This window comes from Choloepus didactylus, chromosome 7 (assembly GCF_015220235.1).
Source record: "Choloepus didactylus isolate mChoDid1 chromosome 7, mChoDid1.pri, whole genome shotgun sequence".
NCBI classification, from domain to species: domain Eukaryota; kingdom Metazoa; phylum Chordata; class Mammalia; order Pilosa; family Megalonychidae; genus Choloepus; species Choloepus didactylus.
Window position 1 is genome coordinate 5,398,626 of NC_051313.1, and position 23,741 is coordinate 5,422,366.

The following is a 23,741-nucleotide window of genomic DNA, read 5'->3' on the forward strand; positions in this document are numbered from 1 at the left end:
TCCTTAGAAAACTAGATATAGCGTTACCCTTCGATCCAGTGATTGCACTTCTCGGTATATACCCGGTAGATCTGAAAGCAGTGACACAAGCAGATACCTGCACGCCAATGTTCATAGCAGCATTATTTACAATTGCCAAGAGATGGAAAAAACCCAAATGTCCTTTAACAGATGAGTGAATAAATAAAATGTGGTATATACACATGATGGAATACTACACGTCAGTAAGAAGGAATGATGTCATGAAACGTATGACAACATGGATGAACCTTGAAGACATGCTGAGCAAAATAAGCCAGGCACAAAAAGAGAAATATTATATGCTACCACTAATGTGAACAGTGAAAAATATAAAATAAATGGTTTATAATGTAGAATGTAGGAGACTTCAAGAGAAATTAGTGAAGGAGGAACGATAACCTAATAAGAACAGATAAGCTATCGTGGTGTGCCGGTTTGAGTGTATTGTGTTCCCCAAATGCCATTATCTTTGTGGTCTTGTGTGGGGCAGACGTTTTTGGTGCTGGTTAGATTTGCTTGGAACGTGCCCCACTCAGCTGTGGGTAATGATCATTTTGATGGGATGTTCCCATGGAGGCGTGGCCCCGCCCATTCAGGGTGGGCCTTGATCAGTGGAGCCATATAAATGAGCTGACTCAGAGAGAGGGAACTCAGTGAGTGCAGCTGTGAGTGATGTTTTGAGGAGGAGCAAGCTTGCTGGAGAGGAACGTCCTGGGAGAGGGCCGTTTTGAGGCCAGAGCTTTGGGGCAGATGCTGGCTGCCTTCCCAGCTAGCAGAGGTTGGTTTTCCGGACGCCATTGGCCATCCTCAGGTGAAGGTGCCCGGTTGCTGATGTGTTGCCTTGGACGCTTTGTGGCCTTAAAGACTGTAACTGTGTAGTGAAATAAACCCCCATTTTATAAAAGCCTATCCATCTCTGGTGTTTTGCATTCTGCAGCATTAGCAAACTAGGACACGTGGGTAAATTTAATGTTCTGGGAATGCCCAGGAATGATTATGGTTTATCAATTTCTGCTGGATATGGTAGGAATAAGTTCACAGAAATGTTGCTATATTAGGTTATTTTCTTGGAGTAGAGTTGGAACATGATGGAAGTAAAGTAGTTATTTTAGGTTAGTTATCTTTTTCTTATTCCTTTGTTTTGGTTTATTTGAAATGTTCTTTTATTGTATGTTTTAAAAATTTTTTTTTGATATAGTTAATAGTTAATTTAGAAAAAAAACAATGAAAAAAATACGCAGAGCCCCCCGAAGGATGTTGGGCTTCCCCACCTCGATGGTTGCTGATGTGCTCACAGAAATTGGGGACTGGCTGCTTGATGGGCTGAGCCCTCTATCACGGGACTTGCCCTTGGGAAGACTGTTACTGCAAAGGAGAGGCTAGGCCTGCTTATAATTGTGCCTAAGAGTCTCCTTCTGAATGCCTCTTTGTTGCTCAGATGAGGCCCTCTCTCTAGCTAAGCCAACTCAGCAGGGAAATTACTGCCCTCCCCGCTACGTGGGATCTGACACCCAGGGAAGTGAATCTCCCTTGCAATGTGGGATATGACTCCCGGGGAGGAATCTAGACCCAGCATCATGGGATGGAGAACATCTTCTTGACCAAAAGGGGGATGTGAAAGGAAATGAAATAAGCTACAGTGGCAGAGAGATTCCAAAAGGAGCCAAGAGGTCACTCTGGTGGGCACTCTTACGCACAATATAGACAGCGTTTTTAGGTTCTAATGAATTGGAATAGCTAGCAGTAAATACCTGAAACTATCAAACTACAACCCAGAACCCTTGGATCTTGAAGATGATTGTATAACAATGTAGCTTATAGGAGGTGACAGTAATTGGAAAAGCCATATTGACCACATTCCCCTTTGTCTGGTGTATGCATAGCTGAGTAGAAAAACGGGGGCAAACAACAACAACAACAACAACAACAACAACAACAACAATAAAGGAAGAATGCGGGGGACAATATGGGTGTTCTGTTTTTACTCTTTTTTTTTAATTCTTGCTTTCACTTTCTCTGGTACAAGGAAAATGTTAAAAAAATTGATTGGCGTGATGAATGAACAACTTATATGATGGTAATGTGATCAATGGATTATATACTTTGGATATTGTATGGTATGTGAATAAATCTTATTTAAAAAAATTAAAAAGAAATGTACACATAAAAAACACATGCAGCATGCACAAATGCACACACACACATGTAGAAACTCTCAAAATATTTAAATGAATTAAGGTACAGCTTATCCACCTGAGTGAGTCATTCCACAAAATTGAAGTCTTTTTTGAAAGAAAGCCTGTGGTGATTTTTTTAGGAAAGAGAATATGGAGAAGGACTGAGATTTTTGTCATCATTATTATTTGTTAATTACTTAGGGAAAACATGCTCTAGTTATTCTTTCATTTTCATGTTCTAGCAGTAAAGTAAAACAAATTTTAGTCATTAAGTTACTGGGCTTATTTCTATAATTTGTCACTTTTTAATGACCTTTTCTGATCCCTCAGAGCATTTATGGGCTGGACTGACAGTGGACACTTCCCTATGTACAAGGGACTGATGAGCCAAACCCGACATCTAGACGTCACTCCTGCTTTCTCCCGGTCCCCACAGGGAGAGGAACACAAGGTGGAAGGGAGAGTAAACCCAGCCAGATGCCTGGGATCCCACTTCAAAAGGTCATTCCACCTCGTACCGAAAACAAAGTGTCTCAGTCCCACGTGGGCAGTGCGCGGAGAAGCGGCTATGTCAAATCCCCGAGAGGGCACAGGCACAGACAGCGTTCACGGAAACACCAGCCTCAGATCGAAGGCCCAGCCCACCCCCGTGGGAGACTTGAACCGTTGCTGGAGGTGGGAGAGTCTTGACAATGAAAGAACATTCTGACATGATCTAATGTTTGTTTAAAATCGTTGGAAAGGCTGGCTGATGAGACAGAAACAGGTCTGCGGGAAAGGAGGGGGGAAAGCAGACGAAGCCTGAGAGGGTGAGACGGTAGCGGGGTGAGAGGCTCAGGACTCGGTTCCTCCAGCAGAGCAACCACTAAACAGGTAGGAACTGTCTGGGTCAACTACTTTGAAACTCCAGACACGAGAACACTGTACAGCACCCAGGGAGGAGCGGGAGGACGAGGCTGATAAACCACGGCAAAGCACAGTGAATTTCTCTGTGTTGTGGTAACCGGTGCCCACCCCACACTCCCATAGCAACCCACCATGGGGCCCAGCCCCTGGCTAGCGCGCTGGTGACAGAAAGGGTTTTAAAAATACTCCTCTCAAGATCAGGGGTGGGCACAGCTAATCATTGGTCGTGGTTTTGATTAGCAGCTTCGAATGGCTCTGAACCCAGCCCAGACGGAGGAGACTCACAGACGGGTGCCTCCTCGGGGTGAGGGGGGCAGCCAGCTGAAGGGCTGTGTTTGCTGGGCAGGTCGAGAAAGCTCCGCTTTGGGGAGCCGTGGGGGAAGCCTGTCCTGATCCCCTCCCAGGGCATTTTGGAGGCGGTGTGCACCCCCTTTGGCCCTGTTCAGGCTGGGAAAGACTGACTTGGGAAGCCCCTCTCTGGCATGCCACCCTGTAGAATTTGCTCTCCAGGCAAAAGCAGCCTGAGACAATGAAAGGAGTGTAAGAAAGCACAGAGGGGGGCAGTCGGGGACAAAGTCTTGCCTGCTTTAAATTCCTGGAAGAAGGAGGGATATCTCCTAGGAAACGGGAGAGGAGACAACCAGACTCCTATAATCCGGGAACACCAAACAACTAAGGAGCAAAAGCCCAGGACAGGCACAGGCCCTGAAGGATCGGGAGGCCCCTGCATATCACATTTGCCTCAGGCTGACCATCCTGAGGGGGGGGGGGCTGAAGTGCAAAAACATGTCTGTCTTATCATAAGACATCCCAGGGAATGAATCCCAGAGTTAACATTTAAAGATATTAAAATATACAGTGTGCAGCAAAAGAGTGCAAAACAAACAAAGAAACAGAAGATGATGCCCCATCCAAGGAAAGAGGATAAACATCCAGAAAACACCAAGGAAGACCAGAGTGTGGACATAACCAAACAAAGACTTAAATAAAATGATCTTAAAAATGCTCAAGGTGATGGAGGAAAATACAGAGAAAGAACTAAAGGATATCAAGAAAACAATGAATGATCAATATGAGGATGTTGTTAAAGAGATAGAAATTTTAAAAAGGAAACAAATAGAACTTCTGGAGTTGAAGACCACAATAAATGAAATGAAAAATGCCTAGGGGGGTTTCAATAGCAGATTGGAGCTGGCAGAAGAAAAAATCAGTGAACTCAAAGGCAAGATGACTGAATGAGTCAGACTGAGGAGCAGAAAGAAAAAAGAATTATAAAAAGCAGATTAGCCTAAGATGCCTCTGGGACACCATCAAGCATAACAGTATACACATTATGGGAGTTCCGGAAGGAGAAGAAATAATACACAAAGAAATAATGACAGAGAACTTCCCAGACTTAGCAAAAGATGTGAATATGTGCATCCAAGAAACCCAGAGAGCACCAAACAGGATCAACACGAAGAATACAGCCCGTCGTGTACTGGTTACAGTATCGAATGTGATGGACAAGGAGAGAGCTCTGAAAGCTGAGAGAGAAAGGCAACATGTTACAAACAAGGGAGCCCCAAGGAGACTGAGTGTCAATTTTTCATCAAGAACCACGGAGGCAAGAAGGCAGTGGGTTGAAATCCTTAAAGTGCTGAAAGAAAACAACTGCCAGCCAAGAATTTTATATCTGGTGAGACTCTCTTTCAAAAATGAGGAAGAGATGAAGACATCCTAAGATAAACAGAAGCTGAGGGAGTTCATCACCACTAGACGTGCCAACAAGCAATGCTAAGGGAGCTCTCCAGACTGAAAGGAAAGGACAGGGGACAATGGTTCAAAGCAGCATAAAGAAATAAAGACCTGTGGTGAGGGTCACATGCAAAGCTCAGCTGGTGGACTCTGGGGAGTCTTGGGGCATCCTGGGGGTCCTCCAAGCACCTCCTGCAAAGCCTCTGGCTTCACCTCCTCTGACATGTCATCAACTGGGTCTGTTAGGCTCCGGGCAGGGGATGGGGCGGGGACATCCCCAGTGACCGCTCTATCAATGGAAGGAACAGTCACTGTCACCAGGGACAACCCCGTGGGCACAGTTCCTCTTGAAATGACCAGCCTGAGAGCTGAGGACACGGCGTGGATGACCGTGTGGGAAACCTGGGAGGGGAGACCACTGGGTGAGCCCAGACATGACCTCCCTAGGGGCACAGGAGGGGGCTGGCTGCGGGTGCTCAGGGGCCAGCTCAGCAGCAAGAGTGGCGGGCGGCCCGGGCTTCCTCTCAGTGTGGCGTTTCTGTCCAGCCCAGCAAGTCTTCCCGCGGAACTCTCATTTTCGTCTTCCTTAGCAACTCCCTGATTTCTCTTGCCTTATAATGGTTAATGTAGAATGGGGATTCAGCTGTTTTCACCCCTTCCCATTGCAGACTGCCCATGGCAACGATCATTCAGTAAAATGGTGCTGATCAGATCACGTAGTTTTAATCCAAACTCCAGGGCCGAGCAAGGATTCTCATTTTTTCTGCACTCAGTCATACCATAGGGAAACACTTCTCTCCCCAGCATATTCAATATCTAATGTGAAGACGGCGATGTCGTTTGTCTGTGTCCGTTTATCTGCCCTGCCTGGAGCTGAGACACAATTTTAGTGGCCAACACCCTCCACTTCTCTTGGGTCCCTGTGGGTCAGCGTTTCTCCACCCATTCTTCACCACACCAGGGGAAGGGTCGTCACCTGGGACCCTCGAGTGGCCCTCATTCTCCCTGCATCGAGGCATCCTCTGCCTTTATGGGGTCTTCTCTGCACTGGTGACTTCTCTCGTGGCTGCCTCCTCCCCCAGGTCGCCCACTACCAGCCCTCGACAGAACCCCGGCCTACAGACCCCACACCCTCGGGCCCCTTTCCTAGGGTGCTACAGACACGACACCCCGTCCACCTCCTTCTCCTGAGAGCAGAGGGGGCTCCTGCTTCTCCTGCCACACCCTGTCTTCACACTGAGGGGCTCCCAGGCTCCAAAGCCCATGTTCTTGCCCCTCTGAGGACACCCCCAGGAGCTCACAGGCAGGAATGAATCCTAGGAATCTTAATTTCAGTCGATGTTGCTGGAAACTTCTGCAGCATTTGGGATTACTGAAAACTAAATAATTTCTACATTTTGTATTGAAAAACCATGCCTCACAATTCCTTCTGGAAAATAAACTTATTAACTTCAAACAAAAGAGTGGTGAAATGTGACTCATTCTCTTTGGCTGATTCAGGACTCCATGCAAACCCTCTTCGTTTGTCTGTCCCAAATGGCTGCAGTCTCCGCAAGGTTACGACAGTTGTTTGGGTCACAGTGGCATCACCTAGCACAGTACCCAGTATACGTGGTACCTGGGTCACCAGCATAGTACCTGGAATTATGAATGCCTGGGTCACCTAGCACAGTACCTGGACACTGAGCAGCTGGGTCACAAAGCACAGTACCTGCTACACCGAGTACCTGGGTCATCAAGAACAGTACCCCATATACCCAGTACCTGAGTCACTTGGCACAGTATGTGGTATACCCAGCATCCAGGCCACCAAGCACAGTACCTGTTTTACTAAATGTCTGGGTCATCAAGCACAGTACCCAGTGTACTTAGTAATCGGGTCACCTAGCACAGTACGTGGTAGACCTGGGTCATCAAGCCAGTACCCAGTAGACCAAGTACTGAGTTCACCTAGGATAGTACCCAGTACCTGAGTACTGAGGTCATCTAGCACAGTACCCAGTATACAATATTATCTGGGTCACCTAGGACAGTACCTGGGACATCCAGTAACTGGGTCACTTAGCACAGTGCCCAGTACCCCTAGCACCTGGGTCAGCTGGAACAGTGCCCACTACACCTCCTCTCTCCCTCTCAACCTCTCTGTCTCTCTGTCTTTACCTGTCTGTCTCTCTCGCTTTGTCTCTCTCTTTCTCTCTCTCTCCCATCCTGTCTCCTTCTCTCTTAATTCAAGGGTCTCATGTGATACTTTTGTTCCTAGAATTGTTTATCATCACTGTTAATGCTTAAATTAAGAAAAGGCAGGGTTCTTCTCTATAATAACTTCTGGAAAATTTTAATATATGATCTCTGCTAATCAGATTCTCATTAAGAATCAAGATTCATGGTACAGAAGAAAATGGTCAGGAAATAACTGCCACAACAACAGGCCAGCTGTGAAGTGACGGAAAGGCTGAGCCGTGACATGCAGCTCGCCTCCAGGGCAGCTTCATTTCAGACGCCTCGAGTTGTCCCCTTACCATGAGAACCCCAAAGTGCGTGAGGTGGCTGCACAGGCAGACCGTCCTGCTCTTGTCCGAGTCTCTGTGCGTGGTGCATCCGGAAGTGTTCCAGCCTCCAGACTCGTCTGCGGGAGGAAGAGAGCAAGGGCGTGAGAACAGCAGCTGCCGGAGCCTTCCTGGCGATATGGGAGGCTCCTTTAGGGAAGGGTGCCTCAGTCCCTCTGCCTCAGTTTACCTATAAAACTGGATACTACTTCTAAAGCTGCCAAGGCTTAGAAAAATTTAGATCCCTGGAATCACGGAATATTAGTGTTGGGTGGGCAGGCGGAGCTTCTCTAGTCTGTGATTTTAAACTGAGGGGCTGCAGAAGTTCTGCAAAAGTCTGATTCAAATTAATTTTTAAAACATTTTGAAATAAACTTCCATGAAAAGAATGCTCATTTTCAAATATATTCTGGACTAGCTGGGCTCTCTGGGGATTGACAGGTTGGTTTCTAGGGTCAGCCTATGTGTTGGTGAAGACATCAGAACAAAGAGGTTCTGCTGCCTTGGAATATTCCGGCACATCCGTGGCATACAGGGGGATGCATTACCACCATGATGGTCTAGCGCAATTTCCCTGATCTCACGGTGTGATATCGCATGTGAGCAACTCCTAAATGGTCAGAGTATTGAAGCCACTTATTCAAAGAATATTTGAAGGCTAGGTGGTGATATCATTTTTAACTATGTATCTGAGTAAAGCAGGATTGTCTCAAAACCATGCAACTAAAAAGCAAAACAAAACCACCACCAAAATCCATCCAGCTGTTGTAAGGAACATCAAGATAAATGAGGATTTGGGCCACCTTCCTACTAGATCCAAACTGGAAAGTGGACGGCACTGGGGCCAGTGTGGATTCGGCCTCAAGAGCCCCAACGGGGTGTCCTCAGGAAGGCCTACACCCTCACAACTATTTGTAGATCATGTAATTTTATCTCCCTCTCTTGACGGTCAAGGGCCATTTTGGAGAGAGTTCATTTCTGTCAAATAATTCCTGACCCTAATGACCAGTCCTATGTTTACCGTCCTCTGGTGTGCGTCCCCACCCCTAACTTGAGGTCTGGAGGCTGCATTTCAAATCTTCTCCTCTTCTAGAAGAGTGACATCAGGTACGTGTCTCTCTCTCCAAATATATATGTTCATCTAAAAGCAGCAATCTCAAAGCAGTAATAAAAATGTGTACTATATTTTATGAATAACTGGAATCAAAGAGGTTGTTTGATTAAAAAAAAAAAGGGTCAAGCCTGCCTAGTTCTTCTTGCAGAGAATAAAACGTCATGGAAAGGAGAACTGGCTTCGCACCAGCTCAACTCACTCCTGCAGCTCCACGGCCAGTTACCTTACGCCGTGACTCACTCTGGTTTGGGGTGGAAAAAAAAGGAAACGGCATGTCTAACAATGCTTAAAATTCAGTTGTTTTCTATATTAAGGGCGCTGACATTTTAGAACTTACTGTTTTTGTTCAGATCCCAGAAGGCACAGATGGGGCGATGCACGGCCTGTGTGAACATCAGAATAAACGTGATGCTGTGCTTAGAATAACTTGAAAATCAGATGATTTTAATCAAGGGAATGGGTAAAAATGCTGAGGTCCGCACACTGGCCGCCCAGGAGGGTCTCCTCTCTCATGGAGGCGTCAACCGAAAAGCAACTTCAACCTTGTGGAGTCCCAGCTTCCACAATCTGCAAGTTCCTGTGCGTATCCCAGTGTCAAATGCTGATTCTGCCACCATTCTTGGCATTTAGTAAAGCTCTTTACACTGTAATTCACTTCGTCTTCAAAATTCTCTTTATGGATGTTGGAGCTGACTCAGAGGAGGCCACAGGAGGGAAGGGGGCCTGGGGGGCGCTCGGTGACAAGGGGGGCAGCTCTTAGAGGACTTGACGCCTGAGCCTCGGCTTTCACCAGCAAGTTTTTTCCTGCCTAATAAATGCAGAATCGACCCCAGTCCCTCCACGACAGAGAGCCAGGACCTATGCTGGGCCACCTGTGACAACGGGAGCCCCGTCTACCTGCATCAGGTAAACGATGCCACCAAAGGTAACGAAACAGGACCAGCAACTGTTAGGAAGACTTTAAACAATGGCTAAGCTCTCTGAAATTAAGTCACCCCTGTCTGGGTTCCCCTTTTTTTAAAATTTATTTTAAGTAGAGAAGTTGTGGGTTCCCCTTTACTTCAAAAATACCAAGAAACAGCTGCAACCTTTAGAGGCAGTATTTGGCAACTGCATCTGCATCTAGTTCATTTGAAATAATATATATTCTTTCTTAAGAATGCCGCTCTTTTCTTTGCTTCCATTCTTCTTCCTATTATTTAGTCCTGGATAAAACTAATTCCCATCAACTGCTGCCATTTACTCAGTGCAACCTAACCAGCTGTTTCTTCCCTTTCTAGAAAATGCCTCCCACTCTTGCAAAATAAAAAAAAAAGGACCAGTTATTTCTTCTCACGCAGGCAAAGGCCCCACCTTCCCTGCACTCCCCTGGCCTGTTCCGAGGCGGCCCGAGCCCTTTCTCACCTGCATCCTCGTGTGTTTGATGACGATTCGGACGGGGTCCCGCAGGCCCTGCACGGTGATGTTCCCGATACTGCACGCCATCACGTAGCTCACCAGGCGGTCTGCTTGGGTTCCCACGTCCTGTGGAAAACAGGTGCATGCATTCGTCAGAGGCGCACGCTCGCATTTCACGTTGGTGCTCCAAAATGAGCAAACGGTCAGCAATTTTTACAATTAAGATCTTCAGTTCTAGCACGTCCTGTTTATGAGCTTGGATTGCTGTCTGTCCTGAAGGAGCACTGCCATTTCCCTAATTCTGATAATAAATATATCAAGGGAGCCTGATGAGCTGACATCGTGAGGTCATAAAGCTTCTTTCCGGATGGCCGCGACCGAGGCTGGCCAGTTAACAGCTGAAACAGCGCACACCCACAAAAAACGTAAACTCACAAAAGGCTGTGGAACAATCAGATAATCTACCCACAGGAGTACAGGGGCAGAGGTGTTTTCCTTCAGAGGCGTATGAAGGAAATGTGGTGAGAAATGCAAAAGCAAGTCACCTTTCACATTCATGCCAACAGCCGGCCGTGTTTATTAACCCGCATCTACATGTAATTCTAGTGGGTCACATCCCTCCAGCACCCTGCCTTCTTGGAGCAGCAGCAGATCCCACTGGAGAGACGCAGTTCTCAGGAAATCAAACCAGCGACCATCTGGACAATGGGCTCTCTCCAGCTCACTCATCTCCACTCCCTCCTTTCCTTTTCTCCTGAATTTCCCTATCACAGCATGCACATCAATTATTTCAAAACAATTAGATTTCCGAAATTCCAAATGAAACTCAGCATCCAGGAAACACCTTTTAAATAATGTCTGTGGTCACTATCCGTAAAGGCTGCTCTTGGTTGGTGTTGCCAACCTTCCACTGAAAAAAAAAAATACCCATACCTTGCCCACTGTTCTAGAGAATACCACAAAACTCTTAAAACCATTTTACTTTGCCATAAATTTGCTGTTTCCTAATTTAGAAACCCAACCTGTACTTCCTAATAACTTCGATGGGGAGAAGCCAAAGGAGAAGGGAAAAAAGACACGGAGAAGAAAGGGCTCAAAATTAAACATGAACAAATCCTTGTGCCTGCAGGAGCTGGCCCAAGCTCCCCCGGAACCAGCGCCTTCTCTGGACCATGCAATTTTGTGACACCTACTACATTTTGTTATTTTTTGCCAAGGTGACATTGTTGTAAGCCTTAAACAACAACAATGATCATTTTCCCAAATAAAGTTATTTGCGTACATAGCTAGGAACTCTTCAAGGTGAAGGCACGTTTCACACTTTTAATCCCCTCAATGCCTTTACCCTCCTTGTCCCTAGAACACGTCTGTGGGCAGGATTTTGAAGTTTGGCAAGGGGTTCCTGTAAGCAATTGCACGGTGTCCCTTCAGCTCACCCACAACCTCCTCTGCTGACCCCCGGCCCATGGTGGACGGGCTGCACGTGAGGCGTCCTGCCGGCCTTGACAGTGGCCGTTTCCCTCGCACAGGTGCACTGCTGGACGCGCACCAGCATCTTTAATTTAGCAGGTCACTTTTGTTTTTACGAAAGGGCTCCTCAGTGAAACTGTTTTGCAGCAGGTTGTAATTTCAAAGGCCCCAGGAGGGCCCAGTGTTTGCTGGCGGGACTTTCTAGTAGCTGTGAAGGATGCCAGTAAATATGATAAAATGCTGACAGCACAGAGCCGCCGCCTCTGCGGACGTGTGAAGGCCACGGTCCCTGGGACACTAAGGGGTGCACTGCCGGGAGCCAAGACGCTGCTCATTACGTAAACACTGCGTCTGGCCAAATCAAGAGAGAAAACTCCTTTTCTCTGGAGAAAAAGCTCCTCAACACCAGAGGCCTGAATGGCTCCAGAGCATAAAATATCAAAAGGAGTAACAAACAGCAACTTTTTCACTAATTCAATTTTGAATGGCATTGTGGGAGTCTTCATTTTGTATTCGATCTATTCAAAAAACTGGGATAAACACATCCTGCTCATAAGCATATTATTATCTGAAATAAAACCATCTCAACAATTACATTCCCATTTTTCATTTTTAAAAATACAGTAGATTAATTTTTCTATATTCCCTGATCTATTTCAAAGAAGATGAACTTATTCCTTTTACCTTTGAGCCAAACACCTTCATTTGCAACTGAAAAATAATACTTTAATGGAAACGTACCTGGAAAAGTCCAGTTTTATTGAAGAAGGTAAACTGTGCTCTTTTAACCAATGCAGACTCTCCTTCACTTAAATTCTCAAGTAGGTTTGGAGGCAAAATCACGGAAGCCAGTGGATTCACTTGTCCGCTCTCGAAATCCATCTGTGACACACACACAAGCATATCATTTGAGTAATCACAATTAAATTGTGATGATACCATTATACCTTTACTGCACACACCTGAGCAAGGCAGGAAAACAAGTGTGGAGATCGCTGGGCCTGGGCTTCCCCTGAGCCCCCAGCAGCCACGCTGCCCTCCTGAGCAGACCCCAGACAGAGTCTCAGGGCTGTTGTGAGTTTTGCGACGGGGGTGGGGTGGGAAGGATGAGAAAATGCGTCAGTTTTAACTAAGACAAACCCAGGAACCTACCAGTCAGTTCACATTTTCAGTTATAAGGATTCAGCTTATTCTTGTCAGACTTTAAGTTTTTCTCAAAACGCTTAGTGAAAGATAATAACTACAATTAGAAAAATAATAATAAAAGACTGAAGCTAGTTTTGTTTGTTTGCCAAGAATGAGGGTCTCTGCAAAGAAGAAACAGCTCAAGTTTTATGAACACTCTTGGAGATCATTTTTCCAAAGAGCCTTCCAGTGAAAGGGCTTGGAAAGAGAAGAGGCTGGCAGGGATTTCACTCTTAAAATGCGAAAGAGAGCTACCCGAAAGAGCCCTAGTCTAAGGGAGGAAGAGGTCTTCCTTGTGTCTGGTTTCCAGATAGTTTGCTTTCATTCTGGTTTATCTCCATAGCTAAGGAAGTGTCATGCACCGCAGGCAGGCTCTCCAGGCCAAGGGTGAAGTGTTGCTCGCCTGGTGGGCCCTGGTGACTAGCAGTCCCTGGCATGTAGTAGGAACTCGGAGATTACTTGGCGAAGTGCCTTCAACAGGTGCAAGGGGCTGGGCATTCATGCGGCTGGGCCTCCTTGTCCAGCCCATCATCCCCAGACACTCCTGGCCTTCCAGGCCGCTGGTTCTCAAAGCGGGTCCTCCAGCCAGCTGCATCAGCAACACCAGGAACTTGTCCCAGTGCAAACTTGGAGACCCACCCAGGGCCCCTGGAGGTGGGGATCTCCAGGAGATTCCAATACCATTAGAGAACTTCTGGGAGGGAGACTGCACCATGCTTCTTCCCACTTTGGGCCTGAATAAAGCCCCTTTTTCACTTGAACTGCTCCCAGCCCACCCCCAGGCTGGTAGCTCCACTCAGGCTTTGATGCTACCTCCAGTATCATCTCCTGGAGAAGATGAGCCAACTGCTCTCCCACCAAGGTTAAGAAGGGGCCTCTCCTCTTGTGTGTCCACATGCTTTACGGCTGCAGAGATCGCTCAACTCAGCCATTGTCCAGACCTCCTGGAGGTTGCAACAGGTGGGTTTTACTTTGATTTCACCTATTCATTAATTAAAGAAATGCTGGCTCATTACCTGGAAGTATGATTCATTGTTGCTTGGGAGGCCAATGCTAAAATTTGAGCCTGCATTTGTCCCTGGGGACAGCGATGAAACTCCAAGGGCCAAATTCCTGGTTGTAATGTTCACGCGGGAGGTGCTACTGAGGTCTACCTTGAAGGCCAATTCATCAATTGTCTTCAAAGCTCTGAAGAAATGACAAATCGCAAAACCACTGTTAGGTAACGCAGAGCTCAGGCACTTGCACCCACGAGGCCTGCTGCAGGGCAAACCACAAACCAAATAAAATCAGCTTTCAATTTTCTGATCTGAATACAAGCACCCACAAAATTACTCCACGTCACAATAATGTCAGTCAAAATACGTCACAGTAATGTCAGTCAAAATACAGAATCACAGTGATGAATGCATCATCCTCAAGAGAATATCAGCTTTTGGGAAAATCAACCAATTAAATCACCCTGAATAAATAGACTTTTTTCTATCTCTCTTAGCCTTTCTTTCTTCATATGAAAAATTCCCATCCTACCTCCTAAGATGAGGGAGTCAAAGGAAACGATGTGGTAAAGTAGTTTGGAAAGTGCAAGATGCTGTACATATGTCTGTAGTTATTACAACGTAGATAAAGCACAGAACACATTTTCACGAATATACAATTTACATCACAGAAATTTCATTGAAAGAAAGGAAATTGAAAGAAAACGGTAAACACTTGATATTAAATCATTGAATGTAATAATTGGATACAAACTGAATGGTCCATTTTGGAGCCTGCCTTATACTTTGTCTCAGAAGCACAATCAGCATCTACTTATGGCAGTTCTGGGGTTCATAAGGAGAGGGACCTAACAGTGACCCCGTTATGCATAAGAGATGGGAGCTAAACAGTTGCTAACTGTCCCCTTTGCTAGCAAAAAGAAGCATCAGAAATTAATTTTGGGGAAAGTTTGTTTGTCTTTTGAATTAACCCTGGTTAACCAATGTTTAGAATTTATCAAATTAAAAAATTAAAAAAATCTGATTATCCTTTTCTGGGATTATTTATATCTTGCCAGATGACAACACTAATTGTTTTGCGAATTATATTTCTCAAAATAAAAAAAAATCAAGATCTTTGGTGATGTTCACTTTGCAAATGACCTTAGGAAGTACTGACAGATCTATTTCTAGAGATATAAATAGAAAATGTGGCACAAAGCACTCAAATATGTGAAACATTATATAACAACATATTTCTCCAATAAATCTTATTCTCCAGAAAATTAAATTAAAAAAAAAACTTACTCAGAGGAAGATGCAAGCAAATCACTGTCTGAATTGATTAAGATATTAGAAAATATAGTCATTAAATTTAAGCCAAGTGCTATATCAATGTTTTCTTCCTGATTCACAATTTTTTTGACACGTCCAACAATGTTTGTGATATTGCTTGAGCTTAAGGTCTGCCCTTCACTAGTAGAATTTAGAAGTTCATCGACAGCTTCACTTACTGGACCTAGAAAAGGCAGAAGAAACAATGTGCAAAGATTTTCGCCTGCATATTCTGAGCATTTCCAGATACCTACAATATCAGCGTGACGTTTCATTTCATAGTTGGAACCAGAAAACAGGCTTCCTGCGTGTGCCCCTTATCCCATCTTCAGCCGGCAACAATATATCTTTAAAGACATCAGTTGTGCTTTTAAGCAACTTAGGTAAATAACTTGGAGGGACCCCTATTCACACTGTTTTAAAAGAAATGTCCAGAATCACTGAACAAATGTACATCAGTTATTTAAAATAAACACAAAACTATGAAACATTGACACAGATACTGATTTATATAAGGCTTTTAAGTCTTCTCTAGAATTTCCTTCCTGTCTCTAACCTCCCTTTGCAATGAACAGAACAGAAATGTAGAATAAAGAACAAAGCATTTTTGCTGAAGTGAAACAACCATTTGCCTCAGCTTTCACATTAAAGCCGACTCACATAGCAGGGGCCAGGTCTGCAGAGCTGGGGCAGCCGGGCAGCACGAGGTCATTTCATTTTGCCTCAGAGAAGCAAAGAAAAACCACCACTTACGTGAACAATTGGAGATGTCAGGAGGCTCCCAGTAAACTATGGAGGCGTTGGAAGGATTGCTGAGACTGTGAAACAAAAAAGGATATTTCAAATAGTTGATGCAAAGGACACCATAACTAGAAAAGTTAGCTAACAATAAGTGTTAGAATTTGCCTTGATATCTGGGAAAGTTTCACTTGAAAATGAAATTGTAATACATTTAACTAAATCATAGTAAAACTTCCTATTGGAAAGCAATCTGTTGCATGCATTATGGAAACAAAGTATTGGCAATCGCCTGAATTGCAACCTGGGATCATCAGGTTACCCAGGCGAAAGGCAGTTTTGGTAACATGGGCTAAGTACTGCTTCTAGAACTTTCCAAGTATATTCTGACTTTAATCTTTATAGAACTCTGTCAAGCAGATTACAGTCCACATTTTATAAATGAAGAAACAGATAGGTTAAGGAACCTTCCAATGTCCCACAGCCAGGAAGAGGGAGCGTCACATTTCAAACCTGTCTGTAAGTTTCCCCTCCCTGGCGTCAGGCCCACCCGCAGGTGCCCAGAACCTGCCCTCGGGCAGTTTCTTCATGCCCTGAGAAAACACTATCTGGGGGTGGGTGGAGGGGGAATCGTGAGATTTCTCTCTGATTGCAGGGAAATCTGATGGCCTCCACCTGTAGACTCCCTCCACGTGGACCTCTCCTTACTCCCTCTGCCACATCCCCACCCTGCTCCAACGACAAGGGCTCCAAATAGCTAAAGGGCCTCGGAATTCCTGGGGCAGGTTCGCGGGTCCTGCGGTGGCTCAGTTCACCTGCACACAGTCTGCCTCATGCCAGTGCCCTGGGGCCACCTCTGGTTTCCAAATTACTTGGTCCTTCTTGCGAGAAGACAAAACGAGCATGCTGCTGGGGAAACTGCCTTCTGCGACAACCCACCTGCCCCCCTGGCCCCCGTGGACTGTGAGAGGCTCCCCCCGAGGCTGGCCTGCCCTTCTGTGCAGTCAACACAGCAGCCTGGGTGAGCCCGGCTCACACGAGTGTGGCACTTTGCCGCCAAGAGCGCATGAAAGAATTACCAGGCCCGGGTCGCAGAGAAGCCAGGTTTACCCGGACAGGGCAATATGTAGACAGAAGGTGAGATGTTGGGCCAAAAGAAGCCTGTGGGTTTCTCCTCTGCAGGACATGTATCTATGTGAAAACAAGAAGCAACATGACATACATTAATTTATCCTTTGAAGCTAGTGGTGGTAAGATGAGAGCAAAATGTCAAAGTTGGTGTTTAGTACCTATTTCATGTCCAACTAAAGTACTAGGTTTTCTATGTTCACAACTTATAAAAATTCAGAAATTAAGAAAACGATACATTTAATACAGTACATACACAAAAGTTATTGCATCTTACAGGACAAATTAAAAAACAGATTCATGCAAATACAAACATGAAACATACATTATCATTCCAATTTTAATCATTAGCTGACAACATTCATAAAATAGTTTTTTTCAAACACTAATCAGGACCTTAAATGAAAACAATCCTGACAAATTCAAGTGGGAATTTGCTCTTTTTTAAAAGGGGGGAGCTTAGACGACGGTCATCAACTGTATCATCAGAGAATGGTGAGCATATTTTATGGAAAATTTCTCACTCCACCCAAAATACCTTCTACCTGGATATTTGCAGGGGAAAAGATGCCTGTGAGAGGCTCCCAGTGTCTTACCCACCCTCCCTCACCCTTATATCATCCCTCCTTTGGTTTGAAAACTCTCTCAGTGTATGGCATGATGTAAGTGGTTCAGACCTTACATTTTTAAAAATAACAAAATAGAGAGGAGGAAGATGGTGCCATAGAGAGGAGTGGTAGTTAGTTATTCTCCCTGGAACAACCAATAAACAACCAGGAATGTTCTAGTTTGCTAATGCTACAGAATGCAAAACACCAGAGATGGATTGGCTTTTATAAAAGGGGGTTTATTTGGTTACACAGTTACAGTCTTAAGGCCATAAAGTGTCCAAGGTAACACATCAGCAATTGGGTACCTTCACTGGAGGATGGCCAATGGCATCCGGAAAACTTCTGTTAGCTGGGAAGGCATGTGGCTGGCATCTGCTCCAAAGTTCTGGTTTCAAAATGGCTTTGTCCCAGGATGTTCCTCTCTAGCAAGGTTGCTCCTCTTCAAAACATCACTCACAGCTGCACTGAGTTCCCTCTGCCTGTCAGCTTATTTATATAGCTCCACTGATCAAGGCCCACCCTGAATGGGTGGGGCATGCCTCCATGGAAATAGCTAATCAGAGTCATCACCCACAGCTGTGTGGGGCACATCTCCAAAGAAACACTCAAAGAAATCTAATCAACACTGATAATGTCTGCCCACACAAGATTACATCAAAGATAATGGCGTTTGGGGGACATAATACATTCAAACTGGCACAAGGAACAACTAGTAAATAATCTGGAATAACTGCTGGGGGACAACTCTGACTGCCCACACATTGTACACCAACCTGGATTGGGAGGAATGCCTGAGATTGTAGCATAAAATCTGTAAGTAAAAACTGCATAACTGTGCTGGGAGCCCCCACCCCCCATGGCAGCCTGAACTGCTAAACCTCACTGTAGTAGAAAGCAGCACTCTCCGAGCAAGGGAATATAGCTCAGTCCAGTTCCAATTGGGGTTTTAATTTACAAATGTGGACTGCTCAATACAAGCTACAAATCCCCAACAAGCAGACAAAGGCTTATAGTGACAACTAACCTTGACGAGCCAGAGGACTTTTCTGTCCCGGAAGGGGGAGCCCAGAAGATCGGGTGCTATCTCTGGCCAATGGGTGAAACTGGGGATGGGGTGGGGTGAGAGGTGGACTGGCCATGAAAAGGGGCTTTCTGTCCCTTTTTCTCTCTCTCAACCTGAGTGGCTCAGTGGAGAAAGCCTCAGCCATTTTCAATTTGCAGCAATCTGACCCAGACAAGGGTGGAGACAGCAGAGTCAGAGAGACAAAAAACCTATTTAAATGCAGATGGTAACTCCCTAGGGAGTGTATCTTCCCTAAGAGTAAGGAGGTAGAGCCAAGCTCTACTACTTGCCTTCCATTCAGAAACAGAACCCAGAGCCTGGGGGAAAACAGCCAAAACAGAAACTAAGTGGGCCACATCTCCTTACACCAGTGAGGAGCGACGGACTGATAGACGCCACCTGCTAGGCAGGTTAGGAAAGGCACAGCAGCTAGAGGCCTCACAGAGTGTGTCAATCTTCTAAGACACACCCTCAGGGAGACCTGAAACTGAATAGTTCCCCCTCTGAGATCTGAGCTCATTCTAGTCTGGGAAAACCTGACTGGGGTGACCAAGGAAACCAGATGCCTAGACAACAGAAAACTCCAATCTACACTAAGAAACACAACGATATGGCCCAGTCAAAGGAACAAACTTACACTTCAACTCAGATACAGGAATTTAAACAACTAATGCTAAATCAATTCAAAAAGTTTAGAGAAGATATGGCAAAAGAGATGAAGGGTATAATGAAAACACTGGGCGAACATAAGGTAGAAACCGAAAGTTGGCAGAATCTATGGCAATGAAAGGCACAACAAAAGAGATGAAAGACACAATGGAAACGTACAACAGCAGTTCTCAAGAGGCAGAAGAAAACACTCAGGAATTGGAGAACAAGATACCTGAAATCCTATACACAAAAGAACAGATAGGGAAAAGAATGGAAAAAATATGAGCAACCTCTCAGGGAATTGAACAACAACATGAAGTGCATAAATGTATGTGTCATGGGTGTCCCAGAAGGAGAAAAGAAGGGAAAAGGGGCAGAGGCAATAATAGAGGAAATAATCAATGAAAATTTCCCATCTCTTATGAAAGATAAAATTACAGATCCAAGAAGTGCAGCGTACTCCAAACAGAATAGATCTGAATAGGCCTACGCCAAGACACTTAATAATCAGATTATCAAATGTCAAAGACAGAGAGAGAATCCTGAAAGCAGCAAGAGAAGAGCAATCCATCACATACAAAGAAAGCTTAACAAGACTATGTGCAGATCTCTCAGCAGAACCATGGAGGCAAGAAGGAAGTGGGGTGATATATTTAAGATACTAAAAGAGAAAAACACCAGCCAAGAATCCTTTATCCAGCGAAATTGTCCTTCAAATATGAGGGAGGGTTAAAAATATTCTCTGACAGACAATGACAGAGTTTGTGAACAAAGATACCTGCTTTACAGGAAATACTAAAGGGAGCACTACAGACAGATAGGAAAAGGCAGGAGTGACAGGTCTGGAACACAATTTTGGGTGATGGTAGCACAGCAATACAAGTACACTGAACAAAGATGAGCATGGTTGAAAGAGGAAGGTTAGGACCATGTGGGACACCAGAAGGAAAGAGGAAAGATAAAGACTGGGACTGTATAACTCAGTGAAACCTAGAGTTTTCAACAATTGTGATAAAATGTACAAATATGTTTTTACTTGAGGGAGAACAGATGAATGTCAACCTTGCAAGGTGTTAAAAATAGGATGGTATTGGGGGAAAAATACAATCAATGCAAACTAGAAACTATAGTTAACAGAAACATTGTATTATGCTTCCTTTAATGTAACAACGGCAATATACCAAAGCTAAATGCATATAAGAAGGGGACATAAGGGAAGGGTATGGTACTCCTGGCATTGGTGGTGATGTCTGACTCTTTATTCTACTTTCCTTTTGTTACTTCCTAACTGTCATTTGTTTTTCTCTTTCTTTTTTCTTTTTCTTTTGTCTGTCTACCTTCTTTGACTCTTCTTCCTTTGTGGAAGAAATGGAGATGTCCTTATATAGATAGTGGTGATGGTGGTGAATACATAAATTTGTGACTATACACGGAACCATTGATTACTTAGGATGGGATTTTTGGGGTGTGAACAAAACAGTCTTAAAAAAAATGAGTTGATAAAGAAACCTTGAGGGCACTATACTGAGTGAAATAAGTCAGACACATAAGGACAAATATTGCAGGGTCTCACTGATATGAACTAATTATAATATGTAAACTCATAGACATGAAATATAAGTTGCCAGGATATAGAATGAGGCTAAAGAATGGGGAGCGGTTGCTTATTATGAGCAGAATGTTCAACTAGGGTGAACTGAAGTGTTTGGAAATGGACAGAGGTGATGGTAGCACGTTGTGAGAATAACTAACAGTGCTGAATGGTGTGTGAATGAGGTGGAAAGGGTAAGCTCAGAGTCACGTATGTCACCAGAAGGAAAGTTGGAGGTTAAAAGATGGGAATGTATAAAACAGTGAATCTTGTGGTGGGCAATGGCTGTGATTTACTGTACAAATATTAGAAATCTCTTTCATGAACTAGGACAAATGTATAACACTTTAATTAGAAGTTAATAATAGAGGGGCATATAGGGGAAAATATACCTATTGCAAACTATATACTACAGTTAGCAGTATTTTAACATTCTTTCATCAACAGTAACAAATGTACTATACCAATACTATGAGTCAATAATGGAGGGGGGGTGGTTATGGGTATAGGAGGATTTGTTTCCTTTTTTTTGTCTTATTTCTTTTCTGGAGTAATGAAAATGTTCTAAAAATTGAAAAAAATTGTGGTGACAGATACACAGCTGTATGATGGTACTGTGGGCAAATGACTGTGCACTATGGATCTTTGGATAATTGTGTGGTATGTGAACAATTTCAATAAAATTAAATTAAGAAAAAAAAGAATCAGTGAACTAGAAGATAAAAACTATTGAACTCATCCAGTTTGAGGAGCAGAAAGATGAAAGAATGATAAGTGAACAGAGCCAGAAGGACAACATCAGAATTTCAGCTTACATTACTGAGACTGTTATTTTGAAAATGTATATGTTCTAGTTTGCTAATGCTGCAGAATGCAAAACACCAGAGATGGATTGGCTTTTATAAAAAAGGGGGTTTACTTGGCTACACAGTTACAGTCTTAAGGCCATAAAGTGTCCAAGGTAACACATCAGCAATCGGGTACCTTCACTGGTGGATGGCCAATGGCGTCCGGAAAACCTCTGTTAGCTGGGAAGGCACGTGGCTGGCGTCTGCTCCAAAGTTCTGGTTTCAAAATGGCTTTCTGCCAGGACGTTCCTCTCTAGCAAGCTTGCCCCTCTTCAAAACGTCACTCACAGCTGCACTGAGTTCCTTCTCTTTGAGTCAGCTCATTTATATGGCTCCACTGATCAAGGCCCACCCTGACTGGGTGGGGCCACGCCTCCATGGAAATATCCCATCAGTTATCATCTACAGTTGGGTGGGGCGCATGTCCATGCAAGCAACCTCATCCAAACGTTCCAACTTAATCCCCACTATTCTGTCTGCCACACAAAACTGCATCAAAGAATATGGCTTTTTCTGGGGGACATAATACATTCAAATCGGCACATTATAAGTACTTCAAAATACATCATTAAAGAAGCTTAATAAACTTATATGACTTGTGAATAAAATCAAAACAAAATAACAGCATTATATCAACAACAACTAAAGCTTGGGTTTCAGTAGTGGAAATTAGCAAAGTTAGACCAGACTACTGAGGGCCCTTCTGTGTTCCCAACTGAAGAGCTAAACTGCTTTCCATTCGTACTTTGACCCTTACACTACCAGGTTTAGGTCTTTTTTTTGTTTCAATTCCCAGAAACTCTTGCTGGGGAACGTTGCAGACAAAACAATGGAGTGTGGAGGTTAACTGGCACCGTATAAACTAAACATCCGTGTGCGCAGAGAGGGCCGTTCCGTGTACTGGAGGGAGGAGATGGGCCCTCCCTGTCGAAACCAGGCTCTTCTCCTCGGGGACACGTGCAGGTGAGCAGGTGCGCAGGTGGCACGCGAGACCCCCAGAGCTCGGGGCTGTCTCCGCGACGATGACGCGGGTCCTTGAGTGCCTTCCCCTCCCTCTGTGGCTCTCTGGGATGGGATGCCTGCCCTGCAGAGGCGGACACGTCCACTCGGCAGTGGAGACGCGGCTTCTCCCTCCACCGCGACTCTGAGAAATCACCCCCGGAGCACCCAGGGTGCGGGGCCCTCCTCACCCCCAACTCCAGAGCGTGAACTGTCACTTTTCTGTCAATCTCCACAAGTGTACCTGACTGTAATATAATTCTAATCATCAGTAACATTAGGGCAACAACTTGACATTTGTGGATCCACCTTTTTGATCATTCGCTTTTCTAAAACGTACCCATCAGTATGCAAGTGCTGGGGAATGTGCTGGGGGCCAGGGGCAGGTGAGGAATGTGGGGATCCAAGACAAGTAAGACATGGCCCGAGGCCAGTGGAGGTGGCTGTTAAAGGAGACATATAGGAATATAAACAAGTCCAAGGATACGGCCGTCTAACGGGTGTAGCGCTCAGTCTCCGGACAGCGGGGACCCAAAGGGTCAATTCCACCTGCTGGTGTCGGGAAAGTCTTAAGATGGGTGGGTGTCTTAAGATGGGTGGGTGTGATCAGGGGGGTGGTGGGGGTGAAGAGCCTGCCGGGCAGAGTCCTGGAAGGAGGCGGGAGAGGCAGGAGCGCTGGTTCGGAGTGGGCAGCACTGGCACAGCGGAGCTGGGGGTGGGCAGTTCCCCGGGGGGAGAAGGGGCGCTGGACCCAGAAACCACGCCCTAACGCCAGCCGCTGCCTGCCAGACCGCGGAGTCATTACAGAGACAGGGAACATAGGAGAAGGGGGTGTTTCTCATGAGAAGCTGCCTTTTATGAGATTTAACTCACTATAGTACCCATCAACACATATTTCCCCCTACAGTTGCAGCCAATGACGGTCAAGGTTATCCCGGCATTTTTCTCATAATCTCCGTGTTTTCATCATATGTCCCTAAGTAGAATTTAAATTCTCAACTTCATGCCTTCGGGTTTGTGGACATGCTAACCATGTCACCAACTTGTTAACAATGTCACCAATTTGATGAATTTCATCATCAGGAAAAAACATTTTAAAATAAGCAAATGGAGCAGAGAGAGAAGGGTATGAATGGAAAACGTGTTAAATAGAATACAGGCTCAATGGTCAACTTAGTCAGCAATGCAAGAGATTGTTTTCCTTGATTGCAGAGGAGGGTACTAGTGTAAGGTATAGCCCACATAA

General features: G+C 44.9%; 1 protein-coding gene across 3 annotated transcripts in view; it reads right to left on the reverse strand.

Moving 5' to 3' along the window:
• The window catches only part of ADGRG6 (adhesion G protein-coupled receptor G6), a 155,682-nt gene that overhangs the window by 45,799 nt on the left and 86,142 nt on the right, over window positions 1-23,741 (reverse strand). For all 3 annotated transcript variants that reach the window (XM_037843218.1, XM_037843217.1, XM_037843219.1), the window contains 8 exons: window positions 16,684-16,795; window positions 15,620-15,684; window positions 14,840-15,050; window positions 13,571-13,742; window positions 12,111-12,251; window positions 9,906-10,025; window positions 8,839-8,884; window positions 7,361-7,467 (listed from right to left, as the gene is read on the reverse strand). In XM_037843218.1, the coding sequence (XP_037699146.1) occupies window positions 7,361-7,467; window positions 8,839-8,884; window positions 9,906-10,025; window positions 12,111-12,251; window positions 13,571-13,742; window positions 14,840-15,050; window positions 15,620-15,684; window positions 16,684-16,795 (974 nt within the window). The remainder of the gene's footprint in view (window positions 1-7,360; window positions 7,468-8,838; window positions 8,885-9,905; window positions 10,026-12,110; window positions 12,252-13,570; window positions 13,743-14,839; window positions 15,051-15,619; window positions 15,685-16,683; window positions 16,796-23,741) is intronic.